Source organism: Scyliorhinus torazame, chromosome 19, assembly GCF_047496885.1.
Source record: "Scyliorhinus torazame isolate Kashiwa2021f chromosome 19, sScyTor2.1, whole genome shotgun sequence".
Classification (NCBI taxonomy): Eukaryota; Metazoa; Chordata; class Chondrichthyes; order Carcharhiniformes; family Scyliorhinidae; genus Scyliorhinus; species Scyliorhinus torazame.
In genome coordinates this window covers 114,967,551-114,987,337 of record NC_092725.1, presented here as the reverse complement: position 1 = coordinate 114,987,337, position 19,787 = coordinate 114,967,551, and the positions used below count along the sequence as shown (strand labels likewise).

General features: G+C 49.7%; 1 protein-coding gene across 1 annotated transcript in view; it reads right to left on the bottom strand.

Moving 5' to 3' along the window:
• The window catches only part of LOC140396438 (protein kinase C-binding protein NELL2-like), a 369,190-nt gene that overhangs the window by 182,016 nt on the left and 167,387 nt on the right, over window positions 1-19,787 (bottom strand). The window contains exon 13 of the mRNA XM_072485066.1: window positions 19,293-19,418. Within this exon, the coding sequence (XP_072341167.1) occupies window positions 19,293-19,418 (126 nt within the window). The remainder of the gene's footprint in view (window positions 1-19,292; window positions 19,419-19,787) is intronic.

Sequence of the window (19,787 nt, the reverse complement as noted above, 5' to 3'; positions counted from 1 at the left end):
TGTGAAGTACTGGGGTGATTTGGGTTTGGACCTAAGTTCATCTCTTGGATCAGATTTTTGTATACAGATCCCACAGCAAGTGTCCATACCAAAGCACTAAGCTCGGGGTAACTTCGGCTGTATAGGGGAACAAGGCAGGGGTGTCCACTTTCCCTATTACTTTTTGGGCTGGCAACTGAACCGCTGGCTATTGCACCGTGGTATCGGGTGATGATGGCGTTCAGCTGTGTCCGAAAGTCAGCATCCTGAGATGCGGAAGCGTCACGGGTGACAGGGAGTGAACCCTTTGGACAAGGTTCAGACGTTTGCACGCCTGAGCACCAAGCAGGTAGGCTTTAGTGGATCCCACTATTTTGAATGGTAGGTTAGCCTTTAATGACCGGTGCGACACTTCAAGCTGGCAAGAGCTACTGGCAGCAGTGGCATTGCCATTATATGGAGATGCCGGCGTTGGACTGGGGTGAGCACAGTACGAAGTCTTACAACACCAGGTTAAAGTCCAACAGGTTTGTTTCGATGTCACTAGCTTTCGGAGCGCTGCTCCTTCCTCAGGTGAATGAAGAGGTCTGTTCCAGAAACACATATATAGACAAATTCAAAGATGCCAAACAATGCTAGGAATGCGACCATTAGCAGGTGATTAAATCCTTACAGATCCAGAGATGGGGTAACCCCAGGTTAAAGAGGTGTGAATTGTATCAAGCCAGGACAGTTGGTAGGATTTCGCAGGCCAGATGGTGGGGGATGAATGTAATGCGACATGAATCCCAGGTCCCGGTTGAGGCCGCACTCCTGTGTGCGGAACTTGGCTATAAGTTTCTGCTCGGCGATTCTGCGTTGTCGCGGGTCCTGAAGGCCGCCTTGGAGAACGCTTACCCGGAGATCAGAGGCTGAATGCCTTTGACTGCTGAAGTGTTCCCCGACTGGAAGGGAACATTCCTGCCTGGTGATTGTTGCGCGATGTCCGTTCATTCGTTGTCGCAGCGTCTGCATGGTCTCGCCAATGTACCACGCTTCGGGACATCCTTTCCTGCAGCGTATGAGGGAGACAACGTTGGCCGAGTCGCACGAGTATGTACCGCGTACCTGGTGGGTGGTGTTCTCACGTGTAATAGTGGTATCCATGTCGATGATCTGGCACGTCTTGGTCCCCATGGCTGTTCCGTGCATCTGGATGAAGAACTTGTTGTCGAAGGTGAAGACGTTGTGATCCAGAATGAAGCGGATGAGTTGCAGAATTGCGTCTGGAGATTGGCAGTTGTCGGTGTTGAGTACTGAGGCTGTTGCAGCAATGCCGTCGTCATGGGGGATGCTGGTGTAGAGTGCCGAGACGTCCATTGTGTGGACAACAAGTTCTTCATCCAGACGCACGGAACAGCCATGGGGACCAAATTCGCACCCCAATACGCCAACATCTTCATGCACAAGTTTGAACAGGACCTACTCACCGCACAGGACCTTCAACCGACGTTATACACCAGATACATCGATGACATTTTTTTCCTTTGGACCCACGGCGAAGAATCATTGAAACGACTACACAATGACATTAATAAGTTCCATCCAACCATCAGACTCACCATGGACTACTCTCCAAAATCAGTTGCATTCTTGGACACACTCGTCTCCATCAAGGACGGTCACCTCAGCACTTCGCTTTAGCGCAAACCCACGGATAACCTCATGATGCTCCACTTCTCCAGCTTCCACCCTAAACACATTAAAGAAGCCATCCCCTATGGACAAGCGCTCCGTATACACAGGATCTGCTCAGACGAGGAGGAGCGTAACAGACATCTACAGGCGTTGAAAGATGCCCTCGTACGAACGGGATATGGCACTCGACTCATCGATCGACAGTTCCAACGCGCCACAGCGAAAAACCGGACCGACCTCCTCAGAAGACAAACATGGGACACAACCGACAGAATACCCTTCGTCGTCCAGTACTTCCCCGGAGCGGAGAAACTCCGTCATCTTCTTCACAGCCTTCAACACGTCATTGATGACGATGAACATCTTGCCAAGGTCATCCCCACACCCCCACTACTTGCCTTCAAACAACCGCGCAACCTCAAACGAACCATTGTTTGCAGCAAACTACCCAGTCTTCAGAACAGTGACCACGACAGCACACAACCCTGTCATGGCAATCACTGCAAGACGTGCCAGATCATCGACATGGATACCACTATTACACGTGAGAACACCACCCACCAGGTACGTGGTACATACTCGTGCGACTCGGCCAACGTTGTCTACCTCATACGCTGCAGGAAAGGATGTCCCGAAGCGTGGTACATTGGCGAGACCATGCAGACGCTGCGACAACGAATGAACGGACATCGCGCAACAATCACCAGGCAGGAATGTTCCCTTCCAGTCGGGGAACACTTCAGCAGTCAAGGGCATTCAGCCTCTGATCTCCGGGTAAGTGTTCTCCAAGGCGGCCTTCAGGACCCGCGACAACGCAGAATCGCCGAGCAGAAACTTATAGCCAAGTTCCGCACACAGGAGTGCGGCCTCAACCGGGACCTGGGATTCATGTCGCATTACATTCATCCCCCACCATCTGGCCTGCGAAATCCTACCAACTGTCCTGGCTTGATACAATTCACACCTCTTTAACCTGGGGTTACCCCATCTCTGGATCTGTAAGGATTTAATCACCTGCTAATGGTCGCATTCCTAGCATTGTTTGGCATCTTTGAATTTGTCTATATATGTGTTTCTGGAACAGACCTCTTCATTCACCTGAGGAAGGAGCAGCGCTCCGAAAGCTAGTGACATCGAAACAAACCTGTTGGACTTTAACCTGGTGTTGTAAGACTTCGTACATTGCCATTATAGTCCAGAAGCTGGCAGGTGGATGGCAGGCTTGACATGGAGGCTTTCGAGGTCAGACCGCGTAATGAGGTTGGCTGAAGCGCCGGTGTCCAGGCGGAATCGGATGGGGGATCGGTTGACCGTGAGGGTGGCACACCACTCGTCGTCCGGATCAATGCTGAATATTGGGAGAGACTTGGCTTTTGTCTTCTGGAGCATCTTGTGTTTGGTGATGATGCCCACCCGAAATGATGCCTTAGGGTCCTCGGTGTCAAGGTCCGGAATCAAGTCGGAATCGCTGACCGGTGGCTGGATGGTTCGGACATCCCTGCGTGGCTGGTTGGAGCGACAAGAGGTAGTAGGTTGAGCAGACCTGCATAGGGCTGCATAGTGGCTAAGCTTGCCACATTGGAGACAGTGTCGGGATTTTGCAGGACATTGCCGCTTTAAGTGGGCGGAGCCACAGTTGCTGCACGTCGTGACGTCAGAACGTTCGGTACGCCATGCGCGGTGCGGTCATACATAGTGCGCGCCTGCGCAGTGCGGTCTTCGGCCTCGCTGTCCCCTCGATCAGTGCGCGCATGCGTGGGAGCCCGCGAAAAGCGCCCAAAATGGCTGCCCTCATCCAGGCTTAGGCCCTGGAGTTGTTTAATGGCTTGCACCCGCTCTGCCTCGTGGGGACCTTGCCGCGCCGTTTCAGCTGCTTGAATATGTGAGTATCGGTTAGTAGAGTGTTCACACAGGTCTCGATGGGTATCGCAAAGGTGAGCTGTTTAACCTCGAGGAGCTGCTGGCGTAGGGGGTCCGATTGCACACCGAAAATGATCTGGTCACGGATCATCGAGTTGGAGGTGGTGCCGTAATTACAGGACTGCGCGAGGATGCGGAGGTGGGTGAGGAAAGATTGAAAAGGTTCATCCTTACCCTGCAGACGCTGTTGAAAGACATAGCGCTCAAAACTTTCATTTACCTCGATGTCACAGTGACTGTCGAATTTGAGCAGGACTGTCTTGAACTTGGACTTGTCTTCACCTTCAGCGAAAGTGAGAGAGTTGAAGATATGGATGGCCTGGTCCCCGGCCGTGGAAAGGAAGAGAGCAATCTTCCTGGCGTCTGAGGCAGCTTCCAGGTCTGTAGCTTTGAGGTATAGCTGGAATCGTTGTTTAAAGATTTTCCAGTTCGCACCGAGGTTGCCGGTGATGCGGAGCGGCGGGGGAGGGCGGACGTTGTCCATACTACCGGATGGCTGATTGCTGGTCGAAGGCAGATCACTTGAAGGTAGGTCTATTAAACTCTAACATCACATACTGGTACCATGATGTGTTGGGTACTGTGGAGACTACGTTTACCTTAGCAGTAACATAGACAGGCTACCAACACTTGTAATAGTACAACTTTATTTTATTTAACTAAGAGCTGTTAAACATACTTGTACTGTGGGTCGACACTATGTTAGTTTGACTGAAGACCTATGCCTAACTTGACCAGCCTATACTGCTAGCACGTGGTGGATGTTTGTGCTACTGACTGCGGGCTCTGTCTGTCTCAGAGGCTGCATCCCGAATGAGCGGGAAAACTAGTGCCCTCTGTCTTTATAGTGACCGTGTCCTAACTGGTGATTGGCTGCTGTGTTGTGTGTTGATTGGTCTTGCAGTGTGTCAGTCAGTGTGTGTCTCTGCACCATCATATGCTGATGTGTATATTATAGCGGGGGCGGTCAGATGTTTTGTTTGGAAGTGTAGTGTCTTTGGGTAGGGGAAGGGAAGATTTCAGATGTTTATGGCCAGTTGAGATGGGGAGGGCTTCGCTGGAGGACATGAAGGGAAAATGGAAGGAAGAGATGGCTTATGCATTTGAGGGGGAGATGTGGAGTGAGGCTCTACATAGGTTAAATTCTACTTCCTTATGTGTGAGACTGAACTTGATCCAGTTTAAAGTACCACACAGAGCGCACATGACTAAAACACGCATGAGTGGGTTCTTTCCAGAGGTGGAGGACCGTTGCGGGAGTTGTTCAAGCGGGCTGACGAACCACTTGATGCGACCATCAATTCACTGAGAGACACGTTGAGAAGTAAACCGTGGTTTTAATCAGCTTACAACTGAGCCTGCCTGTGACCGGTACAACAATGAATGCGGCCCCGCAGGTCAGCTGCCTTTATACTTCCTGAGGAAGTATACTTCACCTGAGGAAGGAGCAGCGCTCCGAAAGCTAGTGACATTGAAACAAATCTGTTGGACTTTAACCTGGTGTTGTAAGACTTCTTACTGTGCTCACCCCAGTCCAACGCCGGCATCTCCACATCATTTATACTTCCTGTAAGGGGTGGAGCCATGGGCGAGCCCGTACATGCCCCGACATATCCCCCTGTGGGTGAAGCCGTACAATGGCCCATAGGTGGAGCCCACAGGGTAAAACACATAACGTAACACGATACAGCAGTAATATATCACAGTGCACTGGTGAATTAACAGTAGTTCCATTCACCACATTCACCCCCTGTTTAAAAAAATGAAGTCCGGCGGGGGTGACAGGTTTACAGATTCAGTCGGTCTGGTGCCCGGATCGTACGTTGCGACCGCCGAAGTACTGGTGTTGCAGCCGTTTCGGGTGGTTGTGGAGCTGGATCCGGAGCAGGCACAGGCGTGGACTCCTGGAGCGGCTCTTCCGGAGCTTCATTCCTGTGGACCTATGCAGCGGGTGGGATGGAGCGCGAGAACCATATCGGGGTAGGGGCGCTGAACATGGGAGGTTGGATAGGGGTAGGGGCGCCGAACATGGGAGGTTGGATGTGACCTAGTGTGGGGGATGCAGTAGTGGTCGTGGTGTCGGAGCCTGTGGGCGCCAGGTCCCAGAGGGAGACGGTATCCTGCCGGCCATTGGGGTGTCTGATATACGCATAGTGTAGGTTGGAGTGCAGGAGCTGGACCCTCTCTACCAGGGGGTCGGTCTTAAGGCTCCGAACATGTTTTCGGAGGAGGACGGGACCCGGTGTCATCAGCCAGGGCGGAAGTGAGGCCCCTGAGGTAGCTCCCCTAGGGAAAAAAAACAAGCGGTCATGAGGGGTCTGGTTTGTGGCCTTGCAAAGGAGGGACCTAATAGAGTGGAGCGCATCGGGGAGGACCTCCTGCCAGAGAGAAACCGGGAGATTCCTGGACCATAGTAGGACGGTCTTCCAGACCGTCGCGTTCTCCCTCTCCACCTGCCCGTTTCCCCTGGGGTTATAGCTGGTAGTCCTGCTCGAGGCGATGCCCTTACTGAGCAGGTACTGACGCAGTTCATCGCTCATGAACGACGAGCCCCTGTCGCTGTGGACATAGCTGGGGAAACCGAACAGGGTGAAGACACTATGCAGGGCTTTGATGACTGTGGGAGTGGTCATATCGGGGCAGGGAATGGCGAACGGAAAACGGGAGAACTCGTCTATGATGTTCCGGAAGTACGTGTTGCGATTATTGGAGGGGAGGGGCCCTTTGAAATCGATACGAAGGCGTTCAAAGGGCCGGGACGCCTTTACCAGGTGGGCCTTATCTGGTCGATAGAAGTGCGGTTTACACTCCGCACAGATTTGGCAGTCCCTGGTTACAGCTTTGACCTTCTCGATGGAGTAGGGCAGGTTGCGGGCCTTGATGTAGTGGGTGAGCTGGGTGACCCCCGGATGGCAGAGGATATCGTGGATAGCACGTAATCGGTCATCTTGCGCGCTGGCGCATGTGCCGCGGGACAGGGCATCTGGGGGCTCGTTGAGCTTCCCAGGACGATATACTATATCGTAGTTATAGGTGGAGAGTTCGATCCTCCACCTCAAGATCTTGTCATTCTTGATCTTGCCCCGCTGCATATTGTCAAACATAAAGGCAACAGATCGTTGGTCGGTGATGAGGGTTAACCTCCTACCAGCGAGGTAGTGCCTCCAGTGCCGTACAGCTTCCATGATGGCTTGGCTTCTTTTTCGACTGAGGAGTGTCAAATTTCAGAGGTGGTGAGAGTGCGGGAAAAGAACGTTCCGGTCTGCCTGCTTGGTTGAGAGTGGCGGCGAAAGCGACCTCTGAGGCATCGCTCTCCAACTGGAAGGGGGCGGACCCGTCCACCGCACGCTTTGCAGCTTTGTCGATGTCCGCCTTGATGCAGTTGAAGGCCTGGCGAGCGTCGGCTGCCAGTGGAAAAATGGTGGCCTTAAATAGTGGGCGGGCTTTGTCCGCATACTGGGGGACCCACTGGGCGTAATAGGAGAAAAGTCCAAGGCACCTCTTCAGGGCCTTGGGGCAGTGAGGGAGAGGAAATTGGAGGACGGGGTGCATACGGTCAGGGTCGGGCCCTAGAACCCCATTTTCTACGACGTAGACGAGGATGGCTAGCCTGGTTGTGCGGAAAACGCATTTCTCCTTGTACGTGAGGTTGAGTTTTTGGGCGGTTTGGAGAAATCGGTGGAGGTTGGCGTCGTGGTCCGGCTGATCAGGGCCGCAGATGGTTACATTGTCCAAGTACGGAAACGTGGCCCGCAGCCTGTACTGGTCCACCATTCGGTCCATTGCTCATTGGAACACCAAAACCCCGCTTGTGACGCCAAAGGGGACCCGGAGAAAATGGAAAAGGCGGCCATCTGCCTCAAATGCCGTGTATAGGCGGTCCTCCTGGTGGATTGGGAGCTGGTGATATGCAGACTTCAGATCTACTGTAGAGAACACGCGGTAGTGCACGATCTGATTTACCATGTCTGCAATCCAGGGAAGGGGGTACGCATCAAGTTGCGTAAAACGGTTAATGGTCTGGCTGTAATCAACCGCCATCCGGAACTTTTCCCCGGTCTTGACGACCACCACCTGAGCTCTCCAGGGGCTATTGCTGGCCTCTATGTCCCCTTCCCGCAAAAAAATCTGGACCTCGGACCTAATGAACGTCCTGTCCTGTAAACTATACCATCTGCTTCTGGTGGCTATTGGCTTACAATCGGCGGTGAGGTTCGCAAAGAGGGGGGGAGGGTCGTTTTATGGTTGCGAGGCTGCATATGGTGAGCGGGGGCAGGGGCCCCCCGAATTTAAGAGTTAGGCTCCTGAGGTTGCACTGAAAATCGAGTCCTAAGAGGAGAGGAGCGCAGAGGTCTGGGAGCACATATAGTTTAAAGTTAGCGTACTCAGCGCCCTGGATTGCTAGGGTTGCAGTGGTGCACCCTTGGATTTGCACCGAGTGCGACCCAGAGGCGAGGGAGATAGTTTGTCGCGTCGGGAATATTGGGAGTGAACAACGTCTTACCAAGGCAAGGTGTCTCGTACCCGATTTCCCGGACGGCCATCATGGAGCTCCGGAGGTGCTTTGGTCGCGACTGGTCCAGGGTGACCGTGCTGAGCTGGGGATAGCCGGTGGCGTGGTCGAAGGTGCTGGGGCGGCCCCGTGATGGCTGCGGTCCATGTCGTTCGTACATCTCGGGCGGTGTAGCAGGTGGCGGCCAAGATGGCGGCCCCCGTTGGTCAAGCGTGGCAGGCGGTGAGGACGATGGTGTCCAAGATGGCGGCCCCCACGGATCGCACGTGGCAGGCCGCGTGGGGGAGGATGGCCAAGATAGCGGCCCCCATGAGTCGCACGTGTTATGCGGAGGCGCAGTCGGCAGACATGCTGCCACTTTGCGGGATCTGCGGGCCTGTGGATCGTGTCTGTGAGTTCGAGTTTTTAGACCTGGCCAGGCAGACCTTGGCGAAGTGTCCTTTTCGCCCGCAGTTCCTACTGTTCGCATTGCGGGCCGGGCAGTGCTGTCGGGGTTGTTAGGACTGGCCGCAAAAATAGCAGGGCAGCCCCCATGATGGGCGGGCGGCCGCGCGGCACAAGCCTGGGATAGTCTCTGGTCGGGGGCCCACGAGGGGGTCGCGTGGTCGGCGGGGAACGCAGTAAGGCTCTGAAACGCGACCTCCATAGAGGTAGCTAGTTTTACCGTGTCCTCCAGGTCCTCGGCCCCTTTTTCGAGCAGGCACTGTCTTACATTGTTCGATCAGACCCCCGCCACGTAAACGTCTCGGATAGCGAGCTCCATATGCTGAGGGGCCGCAACGGCCTGGTGGTTACAGTTGCGCGCGAGGGCTTTGAGGTCGCGTAGGTAGTCATCTAGCGACTCCCCGGGGCGCTGGCGGCGAGTGGTGAAGATGTGTCGCGCGTAGACCTCGGTTCACGGGCCGTACATATATGCGTTCGAGTAGTGCGAGGGCCTCTGTATAGGACGCGGCGCCGTCAAGTTGGACAGAAATACGATGGCTCACCCGTGCGTGGAGAAGACTCCGTTTCTGTTCGTCCGTGACGGATGGCGTAGACGATGCGGCGAGATAGGCCTTGAAGCATCGAAGCGAGTGCGAAAAAATTTATCTCGCCTCCACAGCCTGTGGATCGAGTTCCAGTCTATCAGATTTGAGGGCTGATTCCACAGTAGTATTTTGAGCTGATCAAATTGATGCAACCATCAATTCACTGAGAGACACTGAGAAGTAAACCGTGGTTTTAATCAGCTTACAACTGAGCCTGCCTGTGACCGGTACAACAATGAATGCGGCCCCGCAGGTCAGCTGCCTTTATACTTCCTGTAAGGGGTGGAGCCATGGGCGAGCCCATACATGCCCCGACATATCCCCCTGTGGGTGAAGCCGTACAATGGCCCATAGGTGGAGCCCACAGGGTTAAACAAATAACGTAACACCATACAGCAGTAATATGATATCACAGTGCACTGGTGAATTAACAGTAGTTCCATTCACCACACCACTCCCACATGTTTTGTTCCTGCCCTAAATTAGGGAAGTTGTGGGTGTCCTTTTTAGGGGTAAACGTGGCGCCGTGCCCGTGGGTGGCGATATTTGGGGTGTCAGGTGAACCAGAGCTGCAGGAGGGGAAAAGGGCTGATCTATTGGCCTTTGCCTCTCTGATAGCCCGAAGGAGGATTCTGCTCGGCTGGCGGAATAGCTGCCGAGGGCGTCGTGTTGGGTGGGGAACCTATCGGAGCTTTTGCATCGGGAGAAAATTAAGTATACCAGTAGGGGGTCGGAGGAGGGGTTCTATTCAAGGTGGAGGCTGTTTACCTCCTTCTTTAAGAACTGGTAGCCGTCAGCAAAAGGGGAGGGGGCAGTTGGCAGAGTTTGCACAAAAGAGGGGAATGTGGCATCGGTTGATTGTTTATTTTTAAAATTGTATGAAGGTGAGTGATTGTTGTTTATATTGTAAATTGGAAAATGTCCTGAATAAAAATATTTTAAAAAATAATAATTTTAATTTGCAGTCTACTTTTACAAGTCCAATCCTGAATTGCGAGGAGTATTTGTATAAGCCTGACCTTTTAATCATATTTGATAACTTAGCCCACAGCAGTCTTCAGAGATTTGAAAACTAGTTTGTCTTTGCGAAGTCACATTATTAAATAATTGAAAATAGGTTGAAGGTAAAGGGCAAGCAAATTAGCATTTCATGTATTAAAACCCAACAATGTCTTGTGATAATAGAAGAGTTCAGTGAATTGCAAAAGAGTCGAGTTGGAGATCGCATCCAGAAAAATAAGAATAGGCAAAACGGTAGATTAATTTTTGCTGCAACATTTCATACTGAGCATCTTTATGTTCTATTCCCATTTGCATCAATGATGTCTTATTTGATGAGGATTAATTTTTCAACAGTGCCAAGCTTGCGCACCTGCAAATACTATAAAAAACAGATGAACCTGTCAACAGAGTGTATTGTGGTTGAAGCCATATGTGTTCACAACAGATGCCAAGGAAAGGATCTACACGGCATGCCACTTCGCAGCTGGTAATAGTTATATGATGGCATTGAGATGCCAAGGTCGGTATCCAGAGCTTGTGAAGGATACTGATCCTGATGCAACAGAATGACAGCTAGTCACTAGTGGACACGATGCATGTTCAGCAGAGCAGTTCGTCAATAGTCAGGAGATTGGGCAAGTCTCTATCATGCCCCGTGCCGAAGAACATTTTGACATCTCTATTTGCAATTTAGTGATTTTATTTTTAAAGTTAACAGTATTTATGACAATGCTTCATAATGAGAATATGCTCTCATTTAAATCAAGGGGGACTTTTTGATGTTTGTAGATGCTGTAATGAAAATTGTCAGTGTTCAGAATGGCTCCTCTTTGAACAGCAAGAGATCACTGTGCAATCGACTGCCATCAGCATTTCTAACCGGCGGCATCATTGCACGAGTCCCACCTCTTTTGATATTTGCTCAGTGTAGGGAGATACTTTGTAGGCTCCTAGAGGGGCAGATATCGAGTAGGACCATGTTCTACCCAAACGTTATTATGCAGATAAAGCAAGTCATCAGGAAAGCAAATAGAATGTTAGTGTTTATCATGAGAGGAATCAAGTATAAAAACAGGGAAATGTTGCTACAGCTACACAAGGTCCGAGTGAAACTGTATCTTGGTTTTGGTCTCTGTGATTAACCCCCACGAGGACCACAGAGAATCATTGATTGATCTCCCTGTGGGCTTTGTAGAATACGGGTTCCTGTAGTGAACGGGCGGAGGCCCTCCCAGCTTGGGCTTGTCAGTTTTGGACCTTTAAATGATACCGGACCCGCAGTTTTCTATCGTCCTGGGCTGGGACATTTGTTTTGTGTGCGCAGCAGCGGCTTTATTTTCCGTTTAATATAAACCAGTTTGGCCCTTCACCATGCACCTCCTGGAAGTTTTACATTGGCGACAAGGATCAAACACAGGGACAGGGATTTTCCGACCCTGCGTACGGTCGGCGAATCCCCGGGGGGGAGGCCCGAATCCCGCCCTGTCGCCCCGACGCCGGCTGCCCTATTCTCTGGCGCCGTTTTCTGGGGGCCGGCGGGATTCCTGCCATGCCAGTTGGGGGCCATGACAGCGCCCCCCCCCCCCGGCGATTCTCCTGGCCCCGATGGGCTGAGTGGCCGTAAAGGTATGCCCAGTCCCGCCGGCGTGAATTACTCACCTCACACACGGCGGGACCTGGCAGGTAAGTGTGCGGGGGCGGTCCTGGGGGTGGGGGCAGGGGGATCCGACCCCTGGAGGGGGCCCCTACGGTGGCCTGCCCAGCGATCGGGGCCTACCGTCTGGTTACGTGGGGGGGGGGGGGGGGGCTTCTTTCCTCCGCGCCCGGACCCTGTAGGAATCCGGCATATTGCCCTGGGACTGGCGCGGAGAGGGGAACCCCCGCGCATGTGTGGAAATAAGTCGGCCATTCTGCGCATGCGCGGAAATACGCTGGCTGGTCCGTGCATGCGTGAGATCACACCGGCCGTTCCGCACATGCGCGAACTCGCACAGGCCCTCCGGCGCCGGCTGGAGCTGCAGGGACGACTCCGGTGGCAACCTAGCCCCCTAGAAAGGTGAGAATTCCTCACTTTCGGGGGCCGTTGGCGCCGGGGTCGTTGACGCTGGTTTTCCCGCCGGTGTGGGGACGTAGCCCCATTTTTAGAGAATCCCACCCCTGATTCTGAGCATCCTTACCTAAACTCGCAGGCGACAACTCCGGTAAGAAACAAAGCAAAATGAGCAATCTGGAAATGCTCTTGTTTGGAAAGCTAATGCCTTATGATGTGGATCTGGAGGACTGGTCCCGGTATGCCGAATACACACACAAAATGGCATAGAAGAGGATGATAGGCATAGAGTGATCCTATTGACAGCATGCGGGGTCCCGACGTTCACCATTATTAAGAGGTTAACTTATCCTGAAGCCCCCCACATTAAAACGTTCAACAAGCTTGTGGACCTAGTAAAGAACTATTATGACCCAAAGCCGTCCATAATCCTCCAGTGTTCCCGATTCAACATTACTGGGAGGACCCCTGGGTAACCCCACCCCATTTCCCTTGTTCCTCCCCATCCCCCTCCTTCCTCCCCATTCCCCACCTTCCTCTGCCCCCGTCCACTCTCCATTCTCCAACCCTCAACCACACCCTCCCCCTTCCTCCCGCCCGGACTACCCTGTTCCACTCCCCTAGAACCTGTATAACATCACGCCAGAGTGATGAGCCTGTGTTGTTACTGTTAGCAGGTCAGTATACAAGACAGGAGAGTAAATATAACTCGCTGTGAGGTAAGCTCTGGTGCTCCTCAGTTTATGCACACCGCCAATCGGCCTAAAATGAAACTTGTTAATTTGTACGTTAAATCGTGCCCTTTGGCATTTTTTGGGCCTTGGGGAGTTTCTCCCAGGTCAAGCCCACCACACTTTTTCAGCAGTCAGGTGATGGACTCGTCGGCGAGATCCACTCCTCAGAGATCGGGCCGCCATTTTGAAAGGGTTCCCCGATCTCTAAGTGAGTTTGATGGTCCCAATCACCTCCTACCCATGGGCAATGTCACCCCCTCACCCCCCACATGTGGTGATATGCATACATGTATAAATGTATACAGCTGCATTAGTGTATAAAGTTGTTTATTAGTATATGTAATCATAGGTATGACCTCCTACCAGCGGGTGGCGCCAAAATGCATCACGTGACTGACGTGACTCAGCAGTTGGTAGTAGGACATACAGTAGGACAGTCGCACTTACAGTAGCTCCCTAGGAACTTAAGTAACTTTGTTTGATTATAGATCTGCTAGTTATCTTTACATGTGTTTGACAATAAATCATCATTCTGCTAGAACACATATATGTTCTGTGTGTGGCTTCATCATCGGGAAACCACAGAACACAACACCACACACATGGGCAATACCCCACACCACCCAAGTGAGGACACTCCACCATGGGGTCGCTGAGGGCCCTCCTTTTCAGGCCTTCCCATCCCCCATTCTAGCCCCACTCCTTTCAGGACCCCCACCCTTATCCCCCCCAAACCTTCATGAGGCCTCATTATACCCACCCCTCACCCTCCCCATCCTTCATACTCACCCTTATCCCCCCCCCCCCTTTCATGGCCATGACCCTCTTAGGCTCAGACACTTGGCAGTGCCACACTGGCCTCGCTGGGGAGGCTGAGAGAATCCGGCACAGGCATATTTAAATTAGCTTAATGGCTCATTTAAATATGTCTGATCTGGATCTTGCCCAGCGCAGGCGAAATCCAGATCACAATGTCTCGCAAGGTTCGGATGAATCTCATAAGACATCGCAAGCATCGCAAATCTCGCAAGAGGCCGCTCGTCACGCCAGCAACTCAGGTGCGATGAGGCTGTTGAATTGTGTCCTATCTCCTTCGTCGATGAGGTTCATGGATTGAAAAAGAAGCAGAGGACTGACTAAAGAGGACGATGGATCAGAGTCAAATCAAATTTACGGGCAAACGTTGGCATAGTGGCAATGCCACTGGACTTGTAATCCAGGGCTCCAGGGGAATGTCGTGGAGACAGGGGTTCAAATAGTGGAATTTAAATTCAATTCATATAATCTGGAATTGAAAGTTAGTCTCAGTGACCATAACACTGTAATATTCAGCACGGGATCTACGGGGTGGGAATGCTAGTCTTCCCCATGCTCCTTGCGGAGAACTAGGGGTGGGGTATCTCAATTAAACAATGTATATAAGGTCAGCTAATAAGGCACAGACCAGAGAGGAACCCAGTAGAGATCTACCAGGTAGTGTATGTATCATTTGTTCATATTTTACTCCGTATGGACTCCCAGTGTCCTTATTTAAAAAACTATCATGGATTGTTATAAAAATCCATCTGGTTCACTGATGCCTTTTTGGAAAGGAAATCTGCATCCATTCCTAGTCATATCCACATGTGACTCCTGACCCAATGGCCAACAAATGTTGGCCTTGCCAGTGACACACACGTCCCGTGAAAATAAAAATCACGATCCGAAACAGAAAGGTTAGATTGAGTGAGAGAGAAAAATAGGCAAAGGATAAGTAAGAAAATTAAAGTTTGGCGTTATCAAAAATCCCAATGAACTATTCACCACCTGGAAAAATTTAAAATCCTGATTTAAATTGTACATTTCTGGGCAAGAGAGGACAACGGGCACAATTATCACGTTGATAAAAGGAAGCTTGTGTCGTTAATTACTAGCCTTAACTTTCCATAAGACCATAACACCGTAAGACATTTCTGCGATGATTTTATTGGCAAATTAATGAGCAAACTCATTAGTTCCTAAAAATAACTGCGAGGCAAAGGGTGAGATGCTGTTTGTGCAAAGCAAATGTGGGTGGGAGGTGGGGTATAAATCAGCCAGCCCATTCTGGACATTCCAAGTCATGATGTATCTTAATAGTCTGAATTTATTGGAAAACTTGAACATTGATGGCACGCCATTATTGTGGGCATTAAATCTTCCCAGTAATTGTAGGACACCACTTTTGGCACAATTCAACGTTGCATCAAAAACTTCCCAGAAACAGCAGGTACTAGGTGCACCATTGACAAAGCTTGAATAACGATCCATAAATTCCTGACTGTATTTTTGTCCCTGGGAAATTTGATAAGTAGTGCCAGCGCGAGAGAGAGAAAGTATTACAAGTTTCACGAAGATCAATCCGTTGCAGAAAGTTCAATAGTCTGATCCTGTGCGCCAGAATCATTAGCAAATCCAATTACAAAGAACAAAGCTCTTAAACATGCTTGCTGCCTTGCATGCAATGCTTCAGGTTTGAATAGATCAAACCATGACAGATAAATGCAGCAATACAACCATCACAGAACTTAATGACAGGTAATCGCACTTTAACGAGGTACAAACAGCTGCTGAACTGCCTGAAATAGCTGGCTCGCTTAATATGGTATAAACTCTGTCTTTGTAATTAACACTAATGATAATGGAAAATAGCTTCACTAGCCAGATACAGGTGGCTGCCTGGAATAAACTGGAGCAGTGTGAGTGATGGAGGCTGTATTCCTTGAGTGCTATTCATGTGTTTCTTAAGTTTGAAGTGTTGGTCAGATAGTTCCTGAGAAACACTGAGTTGCTGCCCACAACCACTTCCCTCCATCCGCATCACGAAAGTGCAGCATTTGAAAATACAAAGCAGGAAAACCATTTGGATGTGAGGAGTGGTAAGAGTGAAGGAAGAGGATCCAACACATTTGGACAGCAGAGGACAAATTAGGTCAAAAGCCTTCAGTCGGTTGACGATGGGAAAGGGGGGGATAATAAATCACAACCATAATCATTAAGGATATCATTGGTGACTGGGCAAGGGGCACAGGGCTCAATTCTGTGGTCAGAACAGGAATGGGAGAATTTAAACAAGAAATGGTGGAGCAGATGTGGAACTGGGTGGTGATACTGAACTATAAAGAGCATAGGAGAAACAGGGTAGAGAAACGCTTACCAAAACATTGGACAAAGAGATTCTGATACTGCATCTAACAGTCATATAGAGAGAGAAAGAATGGAAAATCAGGGTGGCATGGTGGTACAGTGGTTACCACTACTGCTTCACAGTGCCAGAGCCCTGGGTTTGATTACTGCCTTGGGTGACTGTCTGTGTGGTGTGTGCACATTCTCCCAGTATCTGCAGTTTCCTCCCACAGCCCAATGATGTGCAGGTTAGGTGGATTGGCCATGCTAAGGTGCCCCTGAACGTGCAATTGTTCGGTGGGGTTACGGGGAGTGGGCCAATGTTAGAGTGCTCTTTCAGAGGGTCAGTGTAGTCTTGATTGGCTGAAAGGCCTCCTTCTACACTGTAGGGATTCTATGATCAGACAGAGACACAGAGAGCAGCACAAATAGTCAATGAGTGAAAACACAGTACAGAAAGAGAGAAGAATTGTTTTTGTCTTGGAGCCATGTATGGGCAATCAGCTATATTTTACACGGCGCGCTACACAATGTATTGGGCATGATTCTCTGGCCTCCCTCCGCATGGTGTGTTTCTCAGCGATGGGAGGTGGCCTGCCATTGGCCAGTGGCGGGATCTTCTTCTCCCGCTATCAATGGGATTTCCCATTGAATCCACCTCATCCACCCACAGCAGAGGTGCGTCTTTGGTGTGACCGGAAGATCCCATTGGTATAAAAAGCCAGAAGATCGCACCCTTTGTTTATTTTACTGCATAACTTACTGTTAACAACTGGAATATTTTTTATAAATAGTCTATTGTCAAAGATAAAGTTTGGTCACCAAACTCCTAAATAGCATTTCAAATGATGTTCTTTGAACTTCCGACACATTTTGGGAGGGTAGCACAGTCTTTTGAAACCTCAGGGGATGGTCATCCTTGTCCTTTGGCAGGTCACCCAAGGCCCAGCTAAGGTTTTGTATTAATTCTTTCATGGGATATGGAAGTCACTGACTGGGTCAGTATTTGTTGCCCATTCCTAATTGCTGTTGTACTGATTGGTTTCCTAGGCTATTTCAGAGGGAATTTAGGAGTCAGCCACATTGTTTTGGGGCTGGAGTCACATGACCAGGTAAGGATCTTAGCGCACCAAATGGGCTTTTACAACAATTAATGTTTTCATGATCATTATACTTTTAATTTCAGATTTTTATTGAATTCCAATTTTGCTATCTGCTGTGACAGGATTCAAACCTGGGTCCCCAGAGCATTACCCTGGGTTTTCACTAGTCCAGTGACCATACCACTACACCATTGCCTCCCCATGAACCATGACAAATAGTGGCAAGAGTGAATTTTCGCTGATTTTGGCAGAACAGGTGGAACCTCGAGGGACAATTGCCACTTACAGGTGGAGAATCCTTCTGCAAGAGGACATATGAGAACTATTTCACTTGCCTCATTAGAGAGCGGAGGTCAGGAACTTCAACTCCTGACAAACCTCAGAACATTTGCACATGCGCATACCAGGAACAAGCCACATATTTCTACGATTTTTTATTTCTTTGGTCCCAACATGCCTGTGTAGGAGGAAAAACAGCACAAAACCCAGGTCATGTGACCAGGAGTGGAGTGCTATTGAAGTTGAATGTCCCAGGCAGGGTCAGGGAGAAATTATAGGGAAAGATCCCAAAGTGAAAGGGGACAGTGAGAGTTCCCAAAAGTAAGGTCCCAGGGAGGGACAGGAAGGGGTCCCAGTTCAGTTAAAGAGCAGGTAAAGTCTGCAGTTATCAAACTTTAAGTGACAAGGCCTCAGGAGAAGCCTGGGAAATCAAAGGGGATCCAGGGTAGCCTCGAAGAGCCAACAAGGCACCAAAAGGTTGCTGACTCCAAGATGGGGACCATTGGGATGAAAGTGCTCCTTTGGAGCAGTCATATTCAGCTTGGCATTGCCAAATCTGAAATTGTGCTTAAGTGCCTACTCAGGAATCTAGGGGAATGGAACCTAAGGGGAAGAGATTGAAATCCTGGCCATTGTTCATGCCATCCAAGTTGGAGCAACTTGTCGAGGGAATTCCAAGGTTAGACCTTCAAAGATGAAGACTGGAGACTCTCATGAAAGATACAGAGGCAAAATTCAACCAAAACATTTCTAAGTGTCATTTTGGGCGTGTATGGCGGGGTGTTTCTCGGGGCCTGCAGTGCCAAGAACGACTGGGCTATCAAACGGGATTCTGCTTCTTTTCCTCAGCAAGGAAAGCCCGGCCAAGGCTGCACTTACGTTACTTTTATCTTTAAATGCTGCCACGATCTTTCGACTCCCCTCAGAATCCCTTGCCCAGATCCAGTCACTTTGCTCATTTTTTGCCTGGAACATTACTCTAATTTTCTGTTAAACCCAGCACACAGGCTCAGGTGTCGGTGTTTGAATTTCCTATTTCCTGCTACATTCTCTGGGAATGTGAATAGCAGGTGAGCATAAAGTGGTTTTGCCCCATCCCTGATACCAATCTACTGAACAAATTAATTATCAAATCATGTGACCCTGAGCCATCCCTCTCCCACTTACACGCACAGCAAAAATGATTAAACTCGCATTTGAGAGGGGAACAAATTTCCTTGTCTGTCTGCCTGGAGTGGGTGAGAAAAGTTTATTATTTATTGATTCTCTTCTCCAGGAATCAATCTTGCATGTCGGCTCTCAGACGCATTTCTAATTTTTTCACTGAAAAAAGTTGTATACTTTCCCATTAGGGAAGGTCTGGTAATTGCTGGTAAATGTTTTGTTCCCATGTAGCTGCCATGTGAAGTGACTGCGTATTGTTAAAGATTTCAGTAATGCCATTGAGATGCAAAATGTGAAACTGATCTGTAATGACCAGTTTTCTGCTCGCACCGAATGTGAAAATTACCTCAGTTGTCAGCAATCAATAAATGATTTAAAACATTGCAATTGTTGATATAGTGGTGACCCTTGCACCTCTTGTCAGCATATACCCCTTTTGAAATATCAGATCTGGTCCATCATATGGGATTGATTGGAAGAGCACTTACAAAGAGCGGGCACAGTCATAATGACCTGAATGATAACCTTGTGCGCTGTATCATTCTGTGGCTCTAATCAATGACAATGCAAAGTGTTCAAAAGTTTAGGCAGCGTGTTATTGTCATGAGCAATAACCAAGTCAAAATGTTAAGCAGTCGATGTGCTTTAAAATGGAATTTCAAACTGCTGGATTATTGAATTTATTAATATAATTCTTACCCGTACAGGAGTAGTCGTCAACCTTAATATAACCTGTTTTACAGATACAGATGTAGGACCCAGCACCGTTCACACAGATGGCATTCTCTCGACAGTAGTGTTTGTTTTGGGCGCACTCATCAATATCTATGAATCGAAACAATTTAATAAAGAGAATCAGTGAAATCAGCTCTTCCAGCACACTGAAACAACGGATGATATTGTTGCTTTGACAATCGAATACACAGGAAAAAAAATTGGGTTAGTGTTTATTGCGATTAGTCCAACTATTTAAATCTTTCCCCATTAACAAAGAGGCCAGTACAAAAACCAAGAATAATAATAATCGATATTGTCACAAGTAGGCTTACATTAACACTGCAATGACGTTACTGCGAAAAGCCCCCAGTCGCCACATTCCGGCGCCTGTTCGGGTACACAGAGGGAGAAATCAGAATATCTCATTCACCTAACAGCACGTCGATGGGAGGAAACTGGAGCATCTGCAGGAAATCC